Source organism: Thalassophryne amazonica, chromosome 6 (genome assembly GCF_902500255.1).
Source record: "Thalassophryne amazonica chromosome 6, fThaAma1.1, whole genome shotgun sequence".
Taxonomy (NCBI): Eukaryota; Metazoa; Chordata; class Actinopteri; order Batrachoidiformes; family Batrachoididae; genus Thalassophryne; species Thalassophryne amazonica.
This window is the reverse complement of record NC_047108.1, coordinates 51,959,536-51,987,041: the sequence shown is the minus strand read 5'-3', so window position 1 is coordinate 51,987,041 and position 27,506 is coordinate 51,959,536. Positions and strand designations below refer to the sequence as shown.

Below are 27,506 nucleotides of genomic sequence, written 5' to 3'. Positions count from 1 at the left end.
TAATGCTGGACTGTGGTAAAGCAGAAAATAGAACATTGCAGTAGTAGGACCCAGAGACATGAATGTCACTGCAGAGAAAATTGAATGTCTCTACAAGTTCAACACTTTCATAACATATAGATAAATTTGATGGCTGAATACAGCAAAACATTTAATTCCTCAATCTTTGTCTTGTTCCAGGACCATCGCAAAATAAAAGTGCTGTACTTAGAGAATCCACTGATTTCACAAAGCCACAGCATCATCCTCAAAGTCCACACTTTCCATAAACCTATGGAAAAGGACCCATAGATGAGAATATCTGCTGAGATAATTAATACAGAAAGATAATCAAAGAAAATGACTCATTTAAATTGCAATGTTACACATGATTATTTATGATCAATTTTACAAGACATAATTACAAAATTTGAACCCTGCCCAGTATCTTAAGTGGAGAACACTGTTTAGCCACTCTCCTGTTTTGATATCAGGCCAATATCAGCATTACTTAAATCTTTCATCATCAACTCACCATAAAATAGAAGGTCTCCGTCTCCTGCTGATTGGCTCTACGCTTGGCAAGTGTAAGTTTGGGGGCTGTGCTTCCTCCAAGCAGCTCATGTGATAGGCTGCTTGTCAGGTCAGGGGAGGGGTTACAGTCGCTGTCACACATACTGTCCAGGAGGGCGGAGAGTGTAGCTTTTAGCGTTTTGCTGACCTGAGAAATCAAAATAAATGTTTTATTTGGTTATTACATTTTTATGAATAATCAAATATTGTTTTTTTAAATGATTTAATGTTATACACGTGGCAACATTAAGACATTTGTGGGAAAACTGAAGGTGACTGAGTTGTATGTTGGCTACCCTATGATCTTTTTTGACTATGGAACACCAAGATTAAATTTACATTTACATTTGTAGATTGTTTTTGAGTGAACTATCATGAACAGATTGCTAGTCCGTCACAGAACAGCACACGGACAGTCACTCTTTCACACATTCACGTCTACAGTTGTATGCAAAAGTTTGGGCACCCCTGATAATTTTCATGATTTTCCTTGGTTGTCTGGATCAGAAATTTCAGTTAAATATATCATATAGCAGACGAACACACCGATATTTGAGAAGTGACATGAAGTTTCTAGTATTTACAGAAAGTGTGCAATAATTATTTAAACAAAATTAGGCGGGTGCATAAATTTGGGCACCCTTGTCATTTTATTGATTTGACTACATTTAGCACTAATTACTGGAAAACAAAATTGGTTTGGTAAGCTCATTGACCCTTGACCTCCTTACACAGGTGAATCCAATCATGAGAAAGGGTATTTAAGGTGGCCATTTGCAAATGTTTCCCTTCTTTTCATCTCTTCTAATGAGTGGCAACATGGAAGCCTCTAAACAACTCTCAAATGACCTGAAAACAAAGATCGTTCACCATTAAGGTTTAGGAGAAAGATACAAAAAGCTCTCTCAGAGATTTCAGCTGTCAGTTTCCACTGTGAGGAACATAGTGAGGAAATGGAAGACCGCAGGCACAGTACTAGTTAAGGCCCGAAGTGGCAGGCCAAGAAAACTCTCAGATAAGATGAAGTGAAGGAGAACAGTCATAGTCAACCCACAGACCAGCTCCAAAGACCTACAACATGATCTTGCTGCAGATAGTGTCTCTGTGCATCGTTTAACTTTGCACAAAGAGATGCTGTGTGATGCTGTAATGCAGAGGAAGCCTTTTCTGCAAATACACCACAAACAGAGTCACTTGAGGTATGCTAAAGCACATTTGGACAAGCCAGCTTCATTTTGGAATAAGGTGCTGTGGACTGATGAAACTAAAATTGAGTTATTTGGACATAACAAGGGGCAGTATGCATGGCTGAAAAAGAACACAGCATTCCAAGAAAAACACTTGCTACCTACAGTAAAATTTGGAGGTGGTTCCATCATGCTGTGGGGCTGTGTGGCCAGTGCAGGTACTGGGAATCTTGTTAAAGTTGAGGGTCACATGGATTCCAGTCAATATCAGCAGATTCTTGAGAACAATGTTCAAAGTTGAAGTTGTGCCGGGGCTGGATCTTTCAACAAGACAACAACTCTAAACACTGCTCAAAATCTACTAAAGCATTCATGCAGAGGAACAAGTACAATGTTCTGAATGGCCATCTCAGTCCCCAGACCTAAATGTTATTGAAAATCTGTGGTGTGATTTTAAGAGTCCATGCTCAGAAACCAACAAACCTGACTGAACTGGAGACGTTTTGTAAAAAAGAATGGTCCAAAATACCTTCAACCAGAATCCAGACTCTCACTGGAAGCTCTAGGAAGCGTTTCAAGGCTGTTATTTCTGCAAAAGGAGGATCTACTAAATATTGCTGTATTTTTTCTGGTGGGGTGCTCAAAATTATGCACCTGCCTTATTTTGTTTAAAAAATTATTGCACACTTTCTGTAAATCCTATAAACTTCATTTCACTTCTCAAATATCACTGTGTTTGTCTGCTATATGATATATTTAACTGAAATTGCTGATCCAGAAAACCAATGATTTATAAAGGAAAATCATGGAAATCATCAGGGGTGCCCAAACTTTTACATACAACTGTATGGACTTTACCCACATAGCATGTCTATGTTCTACAGGATGGTGGGAACAACAGTAACTCCTGCTGTGAGCATTTGCCAAAGAATCAAAATTACAGTTGTGCTCATAAGTTGACATATTCTGGCAAATATTGGCCAGTTTTTGGTAAATATGACTGATCATGCAGAATACCTTTCTTGTATTTAAAGTGAATATCACTGGTAAATGAAATGTCAAGTAAGCTGACTATTCTAAATGAATAAAGAGTTATGAAAATATTGATGTATTGCATTTTATTTTTGGTGCCATGTGCACTGAGAAATTAAGTCGTAAACATGAGGAAATTAGTCTGATTTCACCTGCTGCTGATAAACGCTCAGAAACATGAAGCTTATGAATGGATAGATGACAGGCTCAGACACTTGACAGGTAGAAAGGTATTGATCTGACCTCCTCTGTTTCCAAAGTAACAGCAGCAAGTCGAGACTGAAGCTGCTGGAATCTTGTCTCCAGCTCATACCTCACTTGGCTCTCTGCACTCACTTCACACACCTACACAAAAACGCACAGTATCACAAAATTAGGTGCACACCAAACAATTCACATCAACGCCGACTAAATATAAAACAAAAAGTAAGGAGCCTGTGATTGCTGTGGTACAGAAAAGGGATCACGCACATACAGTATTATTATCATTATAAGACAGTGAGGTTTCTGTAGTTGTTGGTTTGTCAACAAATTAACTCATTTTCATGAAACATGGTAAAAATATCTTGGTGAGAGAAATTCACACTTATCATAAGAGTAAAAGATGATGCCTTCAGCTAAAAGTGGGAGAAAAGGTCTTCCATTGCAAAGGATAGATTAGATTAGATAGAACTTTATTGATCCCTTGGGAAGACCCCCTCAGGGAAATTGAGGTTCCAGCAACGTTGTATAGCAGCACACAGGGTAAGAAGCACACAGAATATCAAAAGTGAAAGTCAATAAAGAAAAACAGTTTGCAAATATGAATAAAAATACCAGACATACTGATCAATATTGGTTTACTGGCTACTGCTGTTCCTCTTATTCCCGACCTCTGTCTTCCTGTTACTACTCCTCCCCCTGAGTGAGGAGTTGTACAGTCTGATGGCCTGAGGAACAAAGGGGTTTTTCAGTCTGTTGGTCTTGCACTAGGTGATGGTCTAGTGGTTAAGGTGTTGGGTTTGAGACCAGAAGATCCTTAGTTCAAATCCCTGCCTGACTGGAAAATCACTAAGGGCCCTTGGGCAAGGTCTTTAATCCCATATTGCTCCCGTGTATAGTGAGCGCCTTGTATGGCATCACCCTGATATCGGGGTGAATGTGAGGCATAATTGTAAAGCGCTTCATGTGCTAATTTATTTTGACACTCTCCATGTAAGCCTCTGTTACCTTCTTCTTGCTTTCTGACACACGTTTTCCTAATCACACTAATTTCCTCACCTCGTATATTTACACCTCTCTTTCCTTTCCATCTGTCCCAGAACGTCTTGCACTTTTCAGGTCTTCTTGCGATCATATTCTGATGTGTTTTCTTGTTGCCGACCTTTGCTGCCGACTGAGTGTTTTCGTGATTAGTGCATGCGCCCTTTGGACTTGTTTGCCTGGTACGACTGCTCTCTGTGTGTTTTTTGGACTGCCACTTTGACTCTCACCCCTCATGGATATCATTGCTATGTGGACTGCCTCTTCTGTGTATTTTTGACCTCAGACTGTAACTGGACTATAAATAAAACCCTTTCCTCAGCTGTGAGGTCCTCAGTTGTGTTAAATCCACCTTGAATTCCCTGTGAAAATCTGCATTATAAGCACATCTTAATTGTCTATTTTCAGCTCTATTGTAATATTGCACAGACAAAAAAAAAAAAAAAAAAAAAAAGTGCCACTGTCCAAATATAGATGTACCCGACTGTACATTAAAAAGTAGTTTTCTGGAGGACAATCTGATAATGATGATGTGTTGAATGCCATGAAAGAACCCCAAATCCTGGTGAGGAAAGTTTTTCCAGTGTATTCATCGAAATTTAAAGTTTCCAATCCACCTAACCTGCGTGTCTTTGGATGTGGGAGGAAGCCGGAGCACCTGGAATGAACTCATGCAAACACGTGGAGAAAGGCCACAGGTGGGAATCAAACCCATGACCTTCTTGCTGTGTGGCATCAGTGCTAACCACTAAGTCACTGTGCTGCCCCTTGCCATTCTAGACTTCCATATTAATGGCTTATGGTTTTTGAATGCGGTGTCCAATAATGTCATAATTAAATGTGATAGCCTTGTTTCCACATATGTTTTGACATGAAGTGTAGCTTGGGGAACCAACCCATATCCCCTCCCCCCAAAACAAAACAAAACAGAAAAATTTGACAATGTTTCATTAAAAACTGAGTCAAAAATTTTTTTTTTTGGTCTTATCCAGCTAACAAACTAATTAAGAACCCAAAGAACTAATTCCAGTGGAAGCATAGCAATCTTTTTCAAGGTCATAATATGCCTAATGACACAGCAGGTACATGGCATATGACACAGTAAATAACAAGATGCTGGCATTCTTACTTTTGGAGTTATGTCTGAAAGAATGTGGACACACACAGTATATATTGAATAATGTTGCTTCCACCCGTCATACAGATGCTACATCAAAATAACTTGCAGTACAGACTGTCTCGCTGTGTAAAAACATTATTTCTTCTTCAAAGGTAGCAGAAGTATAGTCATGTCACCTGGTCTCCCTCATGTGGATGGTAGCTGAATCTGAATGGAAGACAAAAGGCAGCATCATGTTGCTGTAACAACGCATCCCTATCTCCACTCTGGTCCAGTGATGTCACTGAAGCTTCAAGTTGCTTCAGCCCCACTTCTTCTGTCTTCTGAATGCGCCATTTACTGGCCAGGTAGCACCTCATCACCCTGTCCACAGACAGATGGAAACCAAGATCGCCACACTGTAAAGAGAAGAAGAAATACATAGGGGGAATAAGGATGGACACATAAAAGTAAAAATGAAAGAGAAACTTGATATGAAAAGAGAACAAGGATAATAGTATGTTTGTGGTATGGTCTGGGGGAGCAGGAGAAGGGTGGTTTAATTGGAGAATTGTTTTTAGAAATCAGAACTACAGGCACCATCTTTGTTGACACACTCACACACAGAGATTCACAGCTGTTTTATGTCAGTTTGAACTTGGAAGGTTTTCACAAACCAGCCATTGTCTTACTGTTCCAAATATAAAACAGTATCTTTTTCCACTTAGAAATACATCTGAAAAAAAGTCTAGACAATTATATTCAGGGTTGAGACTTTTACATGTCACATACAGTACATCCATAAATTCTGCGTGCCTCACAGGACTCAAGTTACCTGGGCTTCAAACTAACTTGCAGTACTGCATAATGGAGAGCCATAGTAAATGTCCTGAACAAAGCTGGCTCAGAAGCTGGGCAAGTTAACCAACATCTGAAGTGATATGATGCAAATGTTAAGATCATGATGATAAATGCGCCTGAGTAATCAAACAACTCTCAAGCAGCCAAGTAATATGGTGTGAGAGTGAAATCTTCAAAGATGGTGCGGAACAAGCCCCTCATCAACACTCAGCTTTTAAAGACTTGTGAAAAGGGGCCAAATGGGAAGACGACTAAGGTAAGCCACTGCCTGTATAATCTGTCATTTTTAAAAAAGTTTAATTACATTTACTGAGGTAAACATGCACAAGTGTACCTCCATGGGTACCAGACACTTCTAATGACATTTTCACAGACATGATGGAAAAAATAAGTAGTTTATATTGATGTCTTTAGTTTGCCCGTGAGGCTTATATTGGATAACTCTTTAGCCGGGTGAGAATGTTAACATTCTAACTCTAAATTAGAATAATTGTTGTTTTAGTCCAGAGTACAAAGTTGAAACCAAAAACATCAAAAATAAAGCCCAAGATAAAAAAAAAAAAATCAATCCAGAATTCCCCTTTAACACACATTCACATCAGTAAATGTGCCCATTCCTTACATCGATGAGAGTGCTGATGTCCTGCAGGTAATATTTATTCATGGCTGCATTGGCTGCAGCCAGATTCAGCAGGTAGTCATTTCGAGCCTTAGTACACTTCAGCTGTGTCTCCTGCACTCTGCCATGTCTCTAAAACAAATATAAACACAAGCAGACACACAACAAAAATCAAGTAACATACAAGTATTTTTACACAAATGTTACTTTGAACTGACAGATTTTTTTTTAAATCCTGAACACCTCATAAGGACTGTGTTCCATCTCTATTTTACACACATATAGGCTTTACCTTCTCCATTAATCTCTCCATCTTCTTGACAGAACTCCGCCTCTGTCCTCCTGATTGGCCCGGACCGAGCTCGGCTGATTTGCCCGTGTGTCTCTCCTCCAACCGCTCTGCTTCCTTCAGTTTGCCCTCAGCTATCAGACAGTCAATGTGGTACTGGTTGTACGTCTTCACAGCCTGAATCCACACAAGTGACAAACAACACAATCTGCATCATCTCTGTCATCATCAACATCCTATTCTAAGCGTGAAACGCTAACAGGGGGGGTTGGATATTCAAGAAGTCATCACTTTTGACTTAATGTCAGTGGTACAGACTGATGTATTTTGAAGTACTCACCGTCTGTAGTTCATTGGTAACTTTAAGCAATTCATCCTGCATCTGGATTCCAACTTCTTTGCTCTGAAATATATAAAAATGGATTATTCCCAAAACTATATACATTAAATATACTGAAATGTATTCACCTGGTTACAAATGTGTGCGTGTCAATGCATATGAGGACATTGTTTCTGGTTCTGTGTGTCTGTCTGTCCATTAATGTGTGAGCAAAATATGTCAGAGTTATGGACCAAAATTGGTGGAATGATTGATGTCAGCCAAAGGACAAAGCGATTTGATTTGGACAAAAATAATTTAAAAGTCAAGGTCACAGGCTAAGTTCAACATTTTAGCCTAATGCTTGTATATTAAGGAAAGAATGAGTATTTCAAGGAATTGGTTAAAGACACTCATGTGATTACTATTAAATACTAACTACAAATTCATACATCTCCTTTCTGTTGGTCACATGACCTTTCACCTTGGTTGAGCTCAAAAGGTCAAACTCAAAGTATTAACTGTTTATCTGAAACAGTTTGGGGGTAATATGCATTAACATGGTGTTAGCATATAGGCTCCAGCCCACCCACCCCATGTGACCCTTAACTGTAGTAAGCAGGTATAGAAAATTGATGGTGCTAGTATAGCAGCTTGCTCTACACTGAGTTTCTGTTGTGACTCCTCCCACTCTCTCCCCTTGGGATGCAACCCTAAGATCTCCAGCATTAGAGACAGATGCTCGGGAGAGTGAGACGTATGCACAGCGACTCCTGCTGGCCTCCATCACACCAGTATAGACTGCATTTATCCTGGACAGAGTATTATTGCAGCCGGTACGTCTTAGAAGATCCTTGGATTTCCTAAGATGTTTCAGGACGTTTATTACTGCTCTAAAATTGGACACTGTAATGTCCACCGGCCAGTCAAGGAACTGCTACTTTTTCTTCTTCTGGGTGAGCTTCATGTGAAGCTAGCTTGGGTGCTAGTCAAAGCTAAAGTTGTTCAGTTTTGGACAGAATCAACCAAATAGAACCATTTATTATGTTGTCACTGTAATACACAAATAGTTTTTTGTTTGTTTTTTTTTGGGGGGGGGGGGGGTAATTCACAAAGACAGAGCACAGCATCACAGAATACATTGTCAAAATTATTTTTGAATTAATTGTTTTTCCAAGTTGACTGAGTACACCCGTGATGCACACCAAAATGTAAGTTCCTTTTCTGTTGTTATTAAATTAATAAAATATCAAATGACAAAGATCTATTTTAGTCGTTATATAAAACAAATAATGAATGTATTTACATTCTTTTCAATGGTATGAATATTTAAATCAGGGAAAGCTGGAACATACCATTCAACTCAGCTTCTCCTCATTAAATGGAACATTCCATCTTTCACCTCATGAAATATTTGTACCATTGAATTCATAAACATTCTTTTTTTTTTTTTTTTGTATATTAATGCTGTGTGAGCCCAAGCTGTTGTGAAGTATACCAGTCAAACTCTTCGTCTCCGTATTAAGATGTCCGTCTCTGCATCCATCCTGTGTCTGTCTTTGTACAGAGGCAAGTAAGACCACAAAATGGGTAAATAAAATAAGCACATAAATAAGCAAATATATAAATAAAACTTTAATTTACGTTATTGCTAATCCCAGAACTTTCTTACAACAGATCAAACCAGAACACTGTGGAATGATTTGTTTAAGGGCAACCTGACACTCTTGGATCTATTTATCCTTAATCCCCGAGCTGCTCCCAGTGTGTAGTGGGCGTCTTGCATGGCGGCAGCCTGACATCAGGGGGAATGTGAGGCATTATTGTTGTAAATGCTTTGAGCGTCTGATGGAAGAGCGCTATATAAATGCAGTCCATTTACCATAGAATTATTCCCAGCACACGGGTGTGGCCTTGGTGGCCACAAGACTTTGCCTTTGAAAATGATAGAAACCAACAAGCCCAATTCCAGACTTCAGCTTTGAAAATGATAGATACCAAGAAGCCCATTTCAAGACTTCAGCTTTGAAAAATGGTAGATACCAACAAGCCCATTTCTAGATTTCAGCTTTGAAAATGATAGAAACCAAGAAGCCCATTTCAAGACTTCAGCTTTGAAAAATGGTAGATACCAACAAGCCCATTTCTAGATTTCAGCTTTGAAAATGATAGATACCAAGAAGCCCATTTCAAGACTTCAGCTTTGAAAATGATAGAAACCAAGAAGCCCATTTCAAGACTTCAGCTTTGAAAAATGGTAGATACCAACAAGCCCATTTCTAGATTTCAGCTTTGAAAATGATAGAAACCAAGAAGCCCATTTCAAGACTTCAGCTTTGAAAAATGGTAGATACCAACAAGCCCATTTCTAGATTTCAGCTTTGAAAATGATAGATACCAACAAGCCCATTTCTAGATTTCAGCTTTGAAAATGATAGATACCAACAAGCCCATTTCAAGACTTCAGCTTTGAAAAATGGTAGATACCAACAAGCCAATTTCTAGATTTCAGCTTTGAAAATGATAGATACCAACAAGCCCATTTCAAGACTTCAGCTTTGAAAAATGATAGATACCAACAAGCCCATTTCAAGACATCAGCTTTGAAAAATGATAGATACCAACAAGCCCATTTCAAGATTTCAGCTTTGAAAATGATAGAAACCAAGAAGCCCATTTCAAGACTTCAGCTTTGAAAATGAAAGATACCAACAAGCCCATTTCAAGACTTCAGCTTTGAAAATGATAGACACCAATGAGGCCATTTCAAGAATTCAGCTTTGAAAATGACAGATACCAACAAGCCCATTTCAAGACTTCAGCTTTGAAAAATGATAGATACCAACAAGCCCATTTCAAGACTTCAGCTTTGAAAAATGATAGATACCAACAAGCCCATTTCAAGACTTCAGCTTTGAAAAATGATAGATACCAACAAGCCCATTTCAAGATTTCAGCTTTGAAAATGATAGAAACCAAGAAGCCCATTTCAAGACTTCAGCTTTGAAAATGAAAGATACCAACAAGCCCATTTCAAGATTTCAGCTTTGAAAATGATAGACACCAATGAGGCCATTTCAAGAATTCAGCTTTGAAAATGACAGATACCAATGAGGCCATTTCAAGACTTCAGCTTTGAAAATGACACATACCAACAAGCCCATTTCAAGACTTCAGCTTTGAAAATGATAGATACCAACAAGACCATTTCTAGATTTCAGCTTTGAAAATGATAGATACCAACACGCCCATTTCAAGACTTCAGCTTTGAAAATGACAGATACCACAATCCAATTTCAAGATTTCAGATTTGAAAATGACAGATACCAACAATCCCAATTCAAGATTTCAGCTTTGAAAACAACAGATACCAACAAGCCCATTTCAAAACTTCAGCTTTGAAAATGATAGATACCAACAAGCCCATTTCTAGATTTCAGCTTTGAAAATGACAGATACCACAATCCCATTTCAAGATTTCAGATTTGAAAATGACAGATACCAACAATCCCAATTCAAGATTTCAGCTTTGAAAAACAACAGATACCAACAAGCCCATTTCAAAACTTCAGCTTTGAAAATGATAGATACCAACAAGGCCATTTCAAGACCTCAGCTTTGAAAATGATAGATACCAACAAGCCCATTTCTAGATTTCAGCTTTGAAAATGATAGATACCAACAAGCCCATTTCTAGATTTCAGCTTTGAAAATGATAGATACCAACAAGCCCATTTCAAGACTTCAGCTTTTAAAAATGATAGATACCAACAAGCCCATTTCAAGACATCAGCTCTGAAAAATGATAGATACCAACAATCCCATTTCAAGACTTCAGCTTTGAAAATGATAGATACCAACAATCCCATTTCAAGACTTCAGCTTTGAAAATGACAGATACCAACAATCCCATTTCAAGATTTCAGCTTTGAAAATGACAGATACCAACAATCCCAATTCAAGATTTCAGCTTTGAAAACAACAGATACCAACAAGCCCATTTCAAAACTTCAGCTTTGAAAATGATAGACACCATTGAGGCGATTTCAAGACTTCAGCTTTGAAAATGATGGATTCCAATGAGGCCATTTTAAGATTTCAGCTTTGAAAATGATAGATACCAATGAGGCCATTTCAAGATTTCAGCTTTGAAAATGATAGATACCAATGAGGCCATTTCAAGATTTCAGCTTTGAAAATGATAGATACCAATGAGGCCATTTCAAGATTTCAGCTTTGAAAATGATAGATACCAACAAGCCCATTTCAAGACTTCAGCTTTGAAAAATGATAGATACCAACAAGCCCATTTCAAGACTTCAGCTTTGAAAATGATAGATACCAACAAGCCCATTTCAAGATTTCAGCTTTGAAAATGATAGATACCAACACGCCCATTTCAAGACTTCAGCTTTGAAAATGACAGATACCACAATCCAATTTCAAGATTTCAGATTTGAAAATGACAGATACCAACAATCCCAATTCAAGATTTCAGCTTTGAAAACAACAGATATCAACAAGCCCATTTCAAAACTTCAGCTTTGAAAATGATAGATACCAACAAGCCCATTTCTAGATTTCAGCTTTGAAAATGATAGATACCAACAAGCCCATTTCAAGACTTCAGCTTTGAAAATGACAGATACCACAATCCCATTTCAAGATTTCAGATTTGAAAATGACAGATACCAACAATCCCAATTCAAGATTTCAGCTTTGAAAACAACAGATACCAACAAGCCCATTTCAAAACTTCAGCTTTGAAAATGATAGATACCAACAAGGCCATTTCAAGACCTCAGCTTTGAAAATGATAGATACCAACAAGCCCATTTCTAGATTTCAGCTTTGAAAATGATAGATACCAACAAGCCCATTTCTAGATTTCAGCTTTGAAAATGATAGATACCAACAAGCCCATTTCAAGACTTCAGCTTTTAAAAATGATAGATACCAACAAGCCCATTTCAAGACTTCAGCTCTGAAAAATGATAGATACCAACAATCCCTTTTCAAGACTTCAGCTTTGAAAATGATAGATACCAACAATCCCATTTCAAGACTTCAGCTTTGAAAATGACAGATACCAACAATCCCATTTCAAGATTTCAGCTTTGAAAATGACAGATACCAACAATCCCAATTCAAGATTTCAGCTTTGAAAACAACAGATACCAACAAGCCCATTTCAAAACTTCAGCTTTGAAAATGATAGACACCATTGAGGTGATTTCAAGACTTCAGCTTTGAAAATGATGGATTCCAATGAGGCCATTTTAAGATTTCAGCTTTGAAAATGATAGATACCAATGAGGCCATTTCAAGATTTCAGCTTTGAAAATGATAGATACCAATGAGGCCATTTCAAGATTTCAGCTTTGAAAATGATAGATACCAACAAGTCCATTTCAATATTTCACCTTTGAAAATGATAGATACCAACAAGTCCATTTCAAGATTTCAGCTTTGAAAATGATAGATACCAACAATCCCATTTCAAGATTTCAGCTTTGAAAATGACAGATACCAACAAGCCCATTTCAAGATTTCAGCATACCAACAAGCCCATTTCAAAACTCCAGCTTTGAAAATGACAGATACCAACAAGCCCATTTCAAGACCTCAGCTTTGAAAATGATAGATACCAACAAGCCCATTTCTAGATTTCAGCTTTGAAAATGATAGATACCAACAAGCCCATTTCAAGACTTCAGCTTTGAAAATGACAGATACCAACAAGCCCAATTCCAGACTTCAGCTTTGAAAATGATAGATACCAACAAGCCCATTTCAAGACTTCAGCTTTGAAAATGATAGAAACCAAGAAGCCCATTTCAAGACTTCAGCTTTGAAAATGATAGCCACCAATGAGGCCATTTCAAGACTTCAGCTTTGAAAATGATAGACACAAATGAGGCCATTTCAAGACTTCAGCTTTGAAAATGATAGACACCAATGAGGCCATTTCAAGAATTCAGCTTTGAAAATGACAGATACCAATGAGGCCATTTCAAGATTTCAGCTTTGAAAATGACAGATACCAACAAGCCCATTTCAAGACTTCAGCTTTGAAAATGAAAGACACCAAGGAGGCCATTAGCTTTGAAAATGATAGACACCAATGAGGCCATTTTAAGATTTCAGCTTTGAAAATGATAGATACCAACAAGGCCATTTCAAGACTTCAGCTTTGAAAATGATAGATACCAACAAGCCCATTTCAAGACTTCAGCTTTGAAAATGATAGATACCAACAAGCCCATTTCAAGACTTCAGCTTTGAAAATGATAGATACCAACAAGCCCATTTCTAGATTTCAGCTTTGAAAATGATAGATACCAACAATCCCATTTCAAGACTTCAGCTTTTAAAAATGATAGATACCAACAAGCCCATTTCAAGACTTCAGCTCTGAAAAATGATAGATACCAACAATCCCATTTCAAGACTTCAGCTTTGAAAATGATAGATACCAACAATCCCATTTCAAGACTTCAGCTTTGAAAATGACAGACACCAACAATCCCAATTCAAGATTTCAGCTTTGAAAACAACAGATACCAACAAGCCCATTTCAAAACTTCAGCTTTGAAAATGATAGACACCATTGAGGCGATTTCAAGACTTCAGCTTTGAAAATGATGGATTCCAATGAGGCAATTTTAAGATTTCAGCTTTGAAAATGATAGATACCAATGAGGCCATTTCAAGATTTCAGCTTTGAAAATGATAGATACCAATGAGGCCATTTCAAGATTTCAGCTTTGAAAATGATAGATACCAACAAGTCCATTTCAATATTTCACCTTTGAAAATGATAGATACCAACAAGTCCATTTCAAGATTTCAGCTTTGAAAATGATAGATACCAACAAGCCCATTTCAAGATTTCAGCTTTGAAAATGACAGATACCAACAAGCCCATTTCAAGATTTCAGCATACCAACAAGCCCATTTCAAAACTCCAGCTTTGAAAATGATAGATACCAACAAGCCCATTTCAAGACCTCAGCTTTGAAAATGATAGATACCAACAAGCCCATTTCTAGATTTCAGCTTTGAAAATGATAGATACCAACAAGCCCATTTCAAGACTTCAGCTTTGAAAATGATAGATACCAACAAGCCCATTTCAAGACTTCAGCTTTGAAAATGATAGAAACCAAGAAGCCCATTTCAAGACTTCAGCTTTGAAAATGATAGACACCAATGAGGCCATTTCAAGACTTCAGCTTTGAAAATGACAGATACCAACAAGCCCATTTCAAGACTTCAGCTTTGAAAATGATTGAGACGTTTACGTGTATTTCATGTTTTGTTTTATGTACCCCAGGAAGTGTAGTGAAATAGAAGTGGTAAAGAAATAAAGAATGATTATGAGAAAGACTTCCTGGCAACAAGAGCAGACATACAACAAACAAAACAAACTTCAAGTGGATATGGTGCATATGGTGCATCAAAGTAAAACTGCCTTATCTTATGTGCTATTATGAGGAAAATTTAATCACACAGGAGTACTAAATCCTCACTGAGTGGAATATGTAAAAGTTGATTTTAACTCTTAGTGCCTTATATTGAGAGTGGGAGAAAAAACAATTTGCATAGTAGGTTATGTGCAAATCCATTTGCTCGGTGTCAGAGGACACATTGACATTTAAGCAGTGGGAAATATAATTTCAATTTCAATTTATTTATATAGAGCCAATACATAACAAAGCTGAATCAAGGCATTTCACACAAGTAAGATCTAACCTTACTAACCCCTAGAGCAAAACTCCCTCTGATGATATTGAGGAAGAAACCGCAAGCAGACCAGATTCAAAGGGGTGACCCACTGCTTAGGCCATTCTAACAATTACAAGGTTTTTACAAAGTTTTACAGAGCTGAAGACATCATTGCAATATAATATTTCCCAGCTGGCTTGGGAATGTCGTGGGTTTCTGCCAAAAGAGTTAAAAGACATGGCTGAAGACAGGGAAATGTCAGGTGAGCTGCTTGGTCCACTGCTACTGCAACCCAGACTGGGATACAGTAAGTGGCAGAAATGGATGAATGAGTGAATGAATAAAATACCAATGCAAAGCCAGGTGCTGGGTGCAATGGGTTGGGTATACTGTGTTCATTCAGCAAGGGTGTGTTGAAGTCGAAACATAACATCATCCAATCAGGGTGGCACCTGTCTGTCCCTTTAAACAGAAGTGTTCAAGGCACACTGTGTGTAGTATCACGTAAGTTGGTGTAGATCAATGAACATTGTGTCACACTATTCCTGAGGGGCTCCCTGAGGTGAAGCCTGCAGCAAGGTGCTGTTTTGTATTTTTCTATGAGTGTTTACTTTTATTTTGTGTAAGTTGTTTTCAATTCACCTTTGTGAAGTATGCTACAGGCTGCCTGTGCAAGGGGTGGGGGTGAAAGACTGTTTTTTTTGTTTTCTCTTATGAACAACATCACTTCACTTTGAAATCCAGGGGTGTGTAAAATTCAAACATTTAGAATTATAATTCTCCACCCTGTTCAAAATTAAACTTAAATTGAAGAACTGAATTGAGATTCAAGAGTCCTTCTCTTTTCAATTCTGAATTTTGTTGGCATTTAACGAGGCATTCAACCTTGAGAGGCGGAGTTTCTCAGTGAAAACTTTGCCGAACTCAATACAAATACATGTAATTTGGTCACTTTTCAAACGGGTCAGACTCATCAATCAAGTCAATTTAATGTACAACCCCAATTCCAATGAAGTTGGGACATTGTGTAAAATGTAAAGAAAAACAGAATACAACGATTTGCAAATCCTCTTCAACCTATATTCAATTGAATACACCACAAAGACAAGATATTTAATGTTCAAATTGATAAACCTTATTGTTTTTGTGCAAATATTTGCTCATTTTGAAATAGATGCCTGCAACACGTTTCAAAAAGCTGGGACAGCGGCAACAAAAGACTGGGAAAGTTGACAAATGGTCAAAGAACACCTGTTTGGAACATTCCACAGGTGAACAGGTTAATTGGAAACACCTGAGGGTATAAAAGGAGCATCCCCAAAAGGCTCAGCCATTCACAAGCAAAGATGGGGCGAGGATCACCACTTTGTGAACAACTGCATGAAAAAATAGTCCAGCAGTTTAAGAACAATGTTTCTCAGTGTTCAATTGCAAGGAATTTAGGGATTCCATCATCTACAGTCCATCAAATAATCAAAAGATTCAGAGAATCTGAAGAACTTTCTACACATAAGCGGCAAGTCCAAAAGCCAACAATGAATGCCCATGACCGTCAAACCCTCAGGTGGCACTGCATTATAAACCAACATCATTGTGTAAAGGATCATACCATGTGGGCTCAGGAACACTTCAGAAAACCATTGTCAGATAACACAGTTCGTCTCTACGTCTACAAGTGCAAGTTAAAACTCTACTATGCAAAGGGAAAGCCGTACATCAGCAACATCCAGAAATGCCGCCACCTTCTCTGGGCCAGAGCTCATTTGAAATGGACAGAGGCAAAGTGGAAAAGTGTGCTGTGGTCTGATGAGTCCACCACGTTTCAAACTGTTTTTGGAAATCATGGATATTGTGTCCTCCGAACAAAAAAGGAAAAAGACCATCCAGATTGTTACCAGTGCAAAGTTCAAAAGCCAGCATCTGTGATGGTATGGGGTAGACCCCAGACTGTCGTACATTAAGCAAGAATGTGAAAGAATTCCAGCTACAAAGCTTCAACAATTAGTGTCCTCAGTTTCCAAACGCTTATGGAGTGTTGTTAGGAGGAAAGGTGATGTAACACAGTGGTAAACATACCACTGTCCCAGCTGTTTTGAAACATGCTGCAGGCATCCATTTCAAAATGAGCAAATATTTGCACAAAAACAATAAAGCTTATCACTTTGAACATTAAATTTCTTGTCTTTGTGGTGTATTCAATTGAATATAGGTTGAAGAGGATTTGCAAATCATTGTATTCTGTTTTCATTTACATTTTACACAACGTCCCAACTTCATTGGAATTGGGGTTGTACAATGGTTCATGTTAGGTCAGCTTGGTGTATAAATGCCAAAGTGTTTTAGTGCCGACCTTGAGAATTAGCTTCCACTAAATTTAGTTCCGCTAACTTTCAGACCACTAGCATTTTGGATTTGGGTTTTGTGTGGTTTTATTTTAATGGTTTTGTTGTGTTATGTTGCTTTTCTGTGTGTATATTCTCTTGTTGGGTTCTTTCTGCTTGGGTTTTTCTGTCTCTGCCTCTCTTGTCTGTCCCTCTGACTCTTGGTGGTGGGCGTCCCTTCGTCTCTGGCTACCCCCCCATTCTGCACACCTGCTTCCAATTTGCAACTCTTCACCTGGGTGTATGAATAGCTCTCCAGTTTCCCTAACCCTTGCCAGAATGATGCGCCTATTGCCTTCTCTCCAGCTCTGTTTTTGTATTCTCGACCTGCTAGCCTCTTGTGTGTTTTGACCAACTGCTTGATTCCTTGACCAAGCCTTTGCTTGATGCTCCTTGTACTGTTGCTCATTTTGGACTGCCTACCTGTGTACCAGATCCTGTTTACTATTTCAGTAAACAGTTTTTACCTACATTGCTTTGAGTCTGAGTCCTGCATTTGTGTCCTGCCACACCCGTCAACCAGACCTGATAAATGTGACGGGTGATGGGTGAGGTGTAGATTTTATCAGTCGTGTTGAACGCAAGACGGATGAGTCGTTTCTGTGTTTATAAATATGATAGAAATATAAATAAATAAATAATATGATAGAAATAAACTGTGACTATTAATACTGTGATTGACTGTTTTTAATAAAGACAATGACCATGTTTGGGATTTTGTTTTTTATTTATTTATTGTTTGTGCATTTGTATTAGTGGACACCAGCTCCATTAACAGTTTGAAAATATATAATATAGAGGTAAACTGTGACTTCTAATACTGCGATTTACTGCTTTTGATAAAGATGACAACAGTGTTTGGGGCTTTATTTTTTATTTATCTATTTGTTGTGCATTTGTTTTGTGATTGTGATCATGCAGCCCCAGTTTAACAGTAGCCAACAGATGTGGCCTCGACCGAGTCAGTACTAAAAGTTAGCGGTTAGTGGTAACTTCCGCTAAAATTGTTTTTAGCAATTTATCGTCTTGACATTTTTTAAGTCAAGACAATAAATTGCCTATTTTTATTCTCTTTCTTTTGAATAGTTCATATTTGTATCTGTTTTATTATTTTACTTTTGTTTTTAATTATGTACTTGATTTTTTATTTGATTTATTTATTTAATTTTTTTTATGTTGAACTGTTCTGTGTGAGGTGCCTTGAGACAGCTTTTGTTGTGATTTGGCGCTTTATAAGATGATTAAATTGAATTGAATTGATATATAGATATAGTGTTATAAAAAGTAACTTTTCAGTTTGTGGATTAATGGTTATCAAAGCTAACTTTTCGGTTAGCTGTGCCCACCAGTGGACTGAGACATGGATACACAGATGGAGGGCAATTCTTTATCTTCTTGCTGACCTTTGGGAGGGGATAAAAACGTCAGTATGAGTGGGGAAAGACCTCTGAGTGTACCTAAGAGGTTTTATCACATCTTATTTCTGCATAAGTCCAGACCTCAAACCTCACCCACTCACCCGTTTGTGAAGACGGTGTGTGTCCTCTGTACTGTGGGCCAGTCGCTGTGTGAGGACGTTGCAGCAGGTGTCACCCAGCGCTGCGTGCTCTCGGCTCTCCTGACGAGTCTGAGTGAGCAAAACAGACCAGACCTGGCACACTGACTGGCCCCACTGCTCCTTCCTGCAGACACACAGACAGAGAGACAGACGGACGGACAGACAGACAACCACAGTGAGATGACCCTTAATGAACTCTTCATATTAAAGACACACTCAAAGGTGCTTACTTCTTAGTTTTATGAGTGAACCTCTCTGTGAGTTTGTCAAGAGCACGAGCATATTCAGTCTCGATGTCTCCTCGTCGCCGGAGAAACTCGGACAGGTCTGAGAGCTGCTGCTGTTTCACTTCCACCTGAGAGTCTAAAATCTTGATCTGGTCTGTCAGCTGGGCCCGCAGGTCTGACAGATAGAGAGGCAGAAAGTGATAGTCACTCACGTGCATTCACTGCAACATATTGATTCTTTGAATGTTCTTTATTACAGTTTGTGTGTAGAAGCATGTATGTGTGTGTGTTTGTTTGGCCTTTTGGTTTGGGAGGTGGTTGAGGTGGTTGTTGACATAGATAGATAGATAGATAGATAGATATAGATATATACTTTTAATGTCCCCATGGGGAAATTTGTCTTGCATGTGTTCCAACATGCAGTTGGAACTTGAAAAACGTGGACTAAATGTATAAGCTTTCAGTTGTTACAGCATGTCAGATTTTGTTAAAAGAAGAAAGTCCAATAACTAAAGTTGGAGAAAAGGAGAACATGCAAACTCCACATAGAAAGGCCCCAGGTGGGAAGCGATCCCACGACATTCCTGCTGTGAGGCAACAACGCCAACCACTAATCTTCAGTGCTGCCTCAATAGGTGTTAAAGTTAAAACACCTTTAATTCTTCATGGCTATTGAATTAGCAGTAAAAAGAGTGTTAAATATACACCAACAGCTTTCGTTCGGGAACATTTGCTCAACTGTTTAAACTTTCTGGATCCCCAAACTGAAGAGCACCAGCAGAACACTACTTGTACTCATCACACCCACACACCACTCCTAACTTTTTTGCATTTTTCTTTTTTACTATCTTAAAAGCTATTATGTTAGAAGTTACTATTATATGTGATCTCATAACATTCACCACCCCTCGAGAGGTGTTCCGACCCTCCATCTGTTGGTCGAGGTAAGAATTCAATTCCAAACTCCTCACATTTTTACACTTGGTCAGTGTAGCTTTCAGTCATTTTGTGGCAGTCTTGTTGTGTCATTTAGTGACGGGCGGGGAAATGCATTTTTTTGACAGCTGTGTTTTGGTTATGGTTCGGGCTAGTTTCCCCCCTTGCATTACATAGTGACGCAACGGGGGAACCCCACACATGTTGAAGTTTGGTCAAAATGAACCTTTGGCACTGACAAGAATGCCTTTTCTCTAATCACACACATTAATCGTCACTCTACGTACCCAGTGGACATTTCAGTTCATAAATCAACAACACTGCTGGGGGAGACTCCAGATCCCCCCCCGTGACCCTTTATTGGAGTAAGTGGGTATCTCAAATTAAACAGTTAGTCTTTCCATGAGGGGATGTGATTAAATTAAACGGATCCATGGTGTTCCTTCCGCTTATTTGTGGGTTTCTCTCCTGTGATACCAATATATTATTATTAGAATTACATACATATTCTGTGTTCACATACAAATGCAACCGTGCCAGTGGTGCCACAGCACGGCGCCGCACTTTGATTTGTAATACAAATATTCTCACGAACAACTCTCTCTTGTTTATTTTGGCTCTCAGCTCTTTTTTTTCCCATTTTCATGCCCCCCCACCCCATCCCGCCACCTACACCTCAGTCCGTTGCCTCTTTCCCTTCATTACTCTTTGTTGTGTTGTGTTTTTGTGAGCACAGAGCCCGGGGCTGACTGGATGTGAGGAGACAGCATTACTAACACTGGCTATAAATACACTCTTATAGTACAGTACAGAGAGCCACAGCATGCACACTGCAACACACACACACACACACACACACACACACACACACACACACACACACACACACACACACACACACACACACACTGCTTGTCACGTGAACATCTTATCACAGTAATGATCAGGTTCACATTTTCTCTTCAGTTTAAGGGTTGTACATTTTTGAAAGATGTACAAAGATGTACAACAGATTGAAAATATTTTTCATCTCACAGGAATGTAGTTTTAAACCAAAAAAAAACAAAAAAAAACTTTTGTCATCTCGTGCCAAAGTTTTCTCATGTTTTGAAAAGTATATATTTATATATATGATAAACAAACAAACAAACAAAAAAACAGATGACTAAACATATTTGCAGAAAGGATATGACTGGATGGCAACTGCACATTCATGCATGGATGTGCCTGTGTGCATTCATGCATACAAGTAAATTCACATGCACAGACCAGAGGTGTGTTTTCTGGGGGCACAGAGCTACACAGACACAACTACAGACATATGGCTAAATTTCTCTTTAAAGGCACTGAGTTCCATTTTTTTTTGCTGCAGATGTCCCTATATTACACTGACCGTCATCAAAGCTTCAGCAAACATAAAGCCATAGCTGAACTCAGTGCATGTTCATTCAGCATGCAAGTGTTACTCCAAATGAATGTCCCTAAGTCAGCGTTGATTTTGCCCAAAGATCCTCTCAAGAGACCTCTCAACTCAGCTCAATTCAACATTTATTTCTAAAGCATGTTTAAAATGACAGCGGGCGACCAAAGTGCTGTACAAAAAGAAAAATGGACACTAAGTTACACCCAATCATAAATAAATTAATTAAAAATAATAAAATTGCAACAGGCAATAAAATGAATAAAAGACAAAATAAAATAAAAAAATAGTAGAAACTAGAAGCACTCAGAGAGTGTAAACCTCCGCCAAGGCCATGGGGTCTCTGATGCCATAACATCTACACGCCGTGGAATCATTGAACCTAAAAAAGTCTAACAATGATGTTTGCTCAGTAGTAAAAAAGTTTCATCTGCTGTGACTGGATAGCATGTATCTTTAGCGCTTGGCATCACAGTTTATTGCAACTTGCACCTTTCCCAGAAGCTACTGTCATCTGAGCACTGATATTGATATTGCATGTGCTTATAGACAAAAACAAATAGACAAAATTCAATTTATTATTCAACTAAACTGCAAATATATGAATTTTTTTTAACATTTATGAAACACCTCTCTAAATAAATAACAGTAAATTCTGAAATAGAACTATTTTTTAAGTGTCGCATGTGCTACATAATGAAGTGCACCTTCTATATATTCAGTGAAGTGCACCGAAGCAGAATATATATGACAGTAAGGTGCTGATGTCAGCCTCTGGATTTTCTGGATCCTAGGCATGATTCATCATCACCTGGGAGTGGGTTTTGCACCTTGTGTACTTTGTTCAGTGATGTGCACTGAACCAGAACTTAACCACTGCTGAGTATACTGCTGACTCATCACTTTGCTTTTGCTAAGTGAGTTAATCTGGATAGTGATATTCATTGCCACTAAAATATAATAATTCCAAATGATAGTACTTCGTCTAATAAATTCATTGTGCTCCCCAGCCCTGTATAGTTTGTCATGAAGGGATTACCTCTTTGCAGTGTGTTGTATTTGACATCGTTTACTAACAAGGCCATAGGGTCACTGACCCTAAAGAGATTCCCTCCTTGGCACAGTGATCTATTCAACAATTCAGTGTTATAACCAAAACTATGATACATACATTTTTCTTTCCTTTATATTTGACATCATTGACCATGAAAACATATCACTAGAACTTGGAATCACTTTTATGTCTTTATTAGTTCAAAAGTTATTGTATAAAAATGATTTTTCTGTAATGGCGGTTTTCTTCTGGATCTAGCTCCATAACATTTGAAGCTACATCAAATCTGATGACATCTTACTGAATCAGTACAGATTCAGCTACAATTTGGTGTTAGTTGTGCATCTCTAGCTTCATTTGTCACCTCACACTGACACATTTTCTATTTTCCCTATATTTTTGCATATTCTGGATCACCAGATGTGGAATCCGAATCTGATCATCACCAAACTTTGTTGTTTGATAGAACATTTGACTACGTCAAAATTCCCCCTATCCCGCAATGTTGAAGAATCCTTTAAAAAATTCCTGGATCCGGATCGTGAAGCAGGAATCATGTGCAACCCGTGTAATCGTCTCTGCCTCTAACGCCTTGTACACCTGTTGCTACAACTATTTGCGCACACCAGCGGCTGAAAGACAGAGTGTGCACTATGCAAACCCACTGCACCCTCTTGAGGCAGGTGTCGGCCAAATTCCAGGTGACATGCACGAACATCTAACACTGCTTGTTTGGCACTTAGAAAATGTGTGGCCAGTCACACTCTTGGCACGACAACAGTCTGCAGACAACCATTGTCATGCTGGCTGTGAAATTTGTCTAAGTTCCACACAACTGTGGAGTTGCCGAGATGTGGCGTGCCGTTGGCTCCCCCCACAGCACGTGCATGCGTGTGGTTCACGCTCCCCCTCCCCACTCCTGCAGGCGCATTTCATCTGATCACAGAGTGACACCTTGGTCTGTGCTCTGAACAGACGGGAATCTCTGGTCCTGGACATCAGAGCTGCAGAACAGGTCCTGCGTGCCCCGCAGGACCTGTCAGACAGACGTGACAGGCCAACAGTACGACAAATGCGCCACTTTCAGTCACATATCAGCAGAAATACATCATAGCAGACACTGTTTGGTCAGTTATCACAGCGCTTTTCTTCTTTTTTTAGAAGATACATTTGTCTGCTTGTTGATTTTAGCCATTTCACACTCCTGTTATGAGACAGTGATTGTACCGTAGTGATAAAGTTTTTGTCTGGTAATCAGGATGTGCAGCTTCAAATCATGTGAGTGGTGTTTTGTTTTTTAAACCAGGGTTGTTTAACCACGGGGTTCTGTATTGTGTCCCCTTTTATGTATTACTTATATCAACCCAGTGATATTCACTAATTATACAGGTGTTTTTTATTTTATTTTCCTCCATATCAGCAGCGCGATGTGATGCAGCTCGTCCCATGGAACACAATGCAAGCAGCTGCAGCAGCTCACACTGTGTTCCTGTTCGACAGACACCATCGTGTACACAAACCGTCGCGCTGGCGTCGTGCACGCCAGCCCGTTTGTGCGATGTTTAATGGTGTACTCATACGACTCTACCGCTGTGTGCTGCCCTGGAGTTGTACACAAATCGACCCAATTTGCACTATGTGTGAAAGGGCCCTTCTCAAGGTCAATCCTATAAAATGTGGCTTGGAACTGGCTAAGGGCAACACGGTGGCTTAGTGGTTAGCATTGTTGCCTACTTTGGACAACTTTGGATGCTGTAGCTCCTCTAAAAAAGAGAGCTTTAAATCAGAAGTGCCTGACTCCGTGGTATAACTCACAAACTCGTAGCTTAAAGCAGATAACCCGTAAGTTGGAGAGGAAATGGCGTCTCACTAATTTAGAAGATCTTCACTTAGCCTGGAAAAAGAGTCTGCTGCTCTATAAAAAAGCCCTCCGTAAAGCTAGGACATCTTTCTACTCATCACTAATTGAAGAAAATAAGAACAACCCCAGGTTTCTTTTCAGCACTGTAGCCAGGCTGACAAAGAGTCAGAGCTCTATTGAGCTGAGTATTCCATTAACTTTAACTAGTAATGACTTCATGACTTTCTTTGCTAACAAAATTTTAACTATTAGAGAAAAAATTACTCATAACCATCCCAAAGACGTATCGTTATCTTTGGCTGCTTTCAGTGATGCCGGTATTTGGTTAGACTCTTTCTCTCCGATTGTTCTGTCTGAGTTATTTTCATTAGTTACTTCATCCAAACCATCAACATGTTTATTAGACCCCATTCCTACCAGGCTGCTCAAGGAAGCCCTACCATTATTTAATGCTTCGATCTTAAATATGATCAATCTATCTTTGTTAGTTGGCTATGTACCACAGGCTTTTAAGGTGGCAGTAATTAAACCATTACTTAAAAAGCCATCACTTGACCCAGCTATCTTAGCTAATTATAGGCCAATCTCCAACCCTCCTTTTCTCTCAAAAATTCTTGAAAGGGTAGTTGTAAAACAGCTAACTGATCATCTGCAGAGGAATGGTCTATTTGAAGAGTTTCAGTCAGATTTTAGAATTCATCATAGTACAGAAACAGCATTAGTGAAGGTTACAAATGATCTTCTTATGGCCTCGGACAGTGGACTCATCTCTGTGCTTGTTCTGTTAGACCTCAGTGCTGCTTTTGATACTGTTGACCATAAAAATTTTATTACAGAGATTAGAGCATGCCATAGGTATTAAAGGCACTGCGCTGCGGTGGTTTGAATCATATTTGTCTAATAGATTACAATTTGTTCATGTAAATGGGGAATCTTCTTCACAGACTAAAGTTAATTATGGAGTTCCACAAGGTTCTGTGCTAGGACCAATTTTATTCACTTTATACATGCTTCCCTTAGGCAGTATTATTAGACGGTATTGCTTAAATTTTCATTGTTATGCAGATGATACCCAGCTTTATCTATCCATGAAGCCAGAGGACACACACCAATTAGCTAAACTGCAGGATTGTCTTACAGACATAAAGACATGGATGACCTCTAATTTCCTGCTTTTAAACTCAGATAAAACTGAAGTTATTGTACTTGGCCCCACAAATCTTAGAAACATGGTGTCTAACCAGATCCTTACTGTGGATGGCATTACCCTGACCTCTAGTAATACTGTGAGAAATCTTGGAGTCATTTTTGATCAGGATATGTCATTCAAAGCGCATATTAAACAAATATGTAGGACTGCTTTTTGCATTTATGCAATATCTCTAAAATCAGAAAGGTCTTGTCTCAGAGTGATGCTGAAAAACTAATTCATGCATTTATTTCCTCTAGGCTGGACTATTGTAATTCATTATTATCAGGTTGTCCTAAAAGTTTTCTAAAAAGCCTTCAGTTAATTCAAAATGCTGCAGCTAGAGTACTGACAGGGACTAGAAGGAGAGAGCATATCTCACCCATATTGGCCTCTCTTCATTGGCTTCCTGTTAATTCTAGAATAGAATTTAAAATTCTTCTTCTTACTTATAAGGTTTTGAATAATCAGGTCCCATTTTATCTTAGGGACCTCGTAGTACCATATCACCCCAATAGAGCGCTTCGCTCTCAGACTGCAGGCTTACTTGTAGTTCCTAGGGTTTGTAAGAGTAGAATGGGAGGCAGAGCCTTCAGCTTTCAGGCTCCTCTCCTGTGGAACCAGCTCCCAATTCAGATCAGGGAGACAGACACTCTCTCTACTTTTAAGATTAGGCTTAAAACTTTCCTTTTTGCTAAAGCTTATAGTTAGGGCTGGATCAGGTGACCCTGAACCATCCCTTAGTTATGCTGCTATAGACGTAGACTGCTGGGGGGTTCCCATGATGCACTGTTTCTTTCTCTTTTTGCTCTGTATGCACCACTCTGCATTTAATCATTAGTGATCGATCTCTGCTCCCCTCCACAGCATGTCTTTTTCCTGGTTCTCTCCCTCAGCCCCAACCAGTCCCAGCAGAAGACTGCCCCTCCCTGAGCCTGGTTCTGCTGGAGGTTTCTTCCTGTTAAAAGGGAGTTTTTCCTTCCCACTGTTGCCAAGTGCTTGCTCACAGGGGGTCGTTTTGACCGTTGGGGTTTTACATAATTATTGTATGGCCTTGCCTTACAATATAAAGCGCCTTGGGGCAACTGTTTGTTGTGATTTGGCGCTATATAAAAAAATTGATTGATTGATTGATACTTGCCTCACAGCAAGAAGGTCATGGGTTCGAGTCCCACCTGTGGCCTTTCTCTGTGGAGTTTTTATGTTCTCCCTGTGTTTGCGTGGGTCTCCTCCGGGTGCTCCGGCTTCCTCCCACATTTAAAGACATGCAGGTTAGGTGGATTTGAAATTTCATAATCAAGAGGTCTTGATCTCAGTGGGACTAACCTGGTAAAACAAAGATTAAATTAAAGAGACGGAGCGCCAAATGGTCTGTTTCCACCACCGTTGTGTTACAACTGTAGTGAAGACCCACTGGGCTCATGCAGCTACATACATATGCAGTGACATGATAATTCTGCAACAGCTCTGCCTGCATTATAGATTGTCTCATTCTTCTTAGAAGGCCTGAATCCTCTCTGGAGCTCATCCATGGCGAAGAAAGCCAACAATGCCTGTACCTCCTTTTCAGTCCATCTGTCACTTCTGCTATCTGTTTCAGTTCTTCTGCTCTTGTTCTCATTTTTTGCCAGTCGGGCTTGGCTCATGTGCTTGTTGTCATGTTCTTCATGGGAGTTAATGACCAATCAGCAATGAGTCTTGCTCAATGCTTCTTCAGGACTTCTAAGACAGCTTAAAGACATCCAGTCATCACCTTAGATCACTGGTTAGCATCCAAGTCTTACAACCATGCAGCAAGGCTGGAATCACCTGTCTTGAAAACTATGACAGAGTTGGATTTGCCTGTTTTTTTTAAAATGGTATATATACCCAAAATGGTATCAATAAATAAATAAAATTAGTCAGAGCTCTTCTTGAAACACACATGTTATAATTATTTGTGCACAAAAGGC

The 27,506-nt window shown here is 39.0% G+C and overlaps 1 protein-coding gene across 2 annotated transcripts in view; it reads right to left on the bottom strand.

Annotated features, from left to right (window-relative positions):
* The window catches only part of arhgap4b (Rho GTPase activating protein 4b), a 100,395-nt gene that overhangs the window by 46,722 nt on the left and 26,167 nt on the right, over window positions 1–27,506 (bottom strand). For both annotated transcript variants that reach the window (XM_034172171.1, XM_034172172.1), the window contains exons 3-10: window positions 19,098–19,269; window positions 18,829–18,991; window positions 7,222–7,284; window positions 6,885–7,058; window positions 6,596–6,724; window positions 5,310–5,531; window positions 3,015–3,116; window positions 515–700 (exon numbers count right to left, since the gene is read on the bottom strand). In XM_034172171.1, the coding sequence (XP_034028062.1) occupies window positions 515–700; window positions 3,015–3,116; window positions 5,310–5,531; window positions 6,596–6,724; window positions 6,885–7,058; window positions 7,222–7,284; window positions 18,829–18,991; window positions 19,098–19,269 (1,211 nt within the window). The remainder of the gene's footprint in view (window positions 1–514; window positions 701–3,014; window positions 3,117–5,309; window positions 5,532–6,595; window positions 6,725–6,884; window positions 7,059–7,221; window positions 7,285–18,828; window positions 18,992–19,097; window positions 19,270–27,506) is intronic.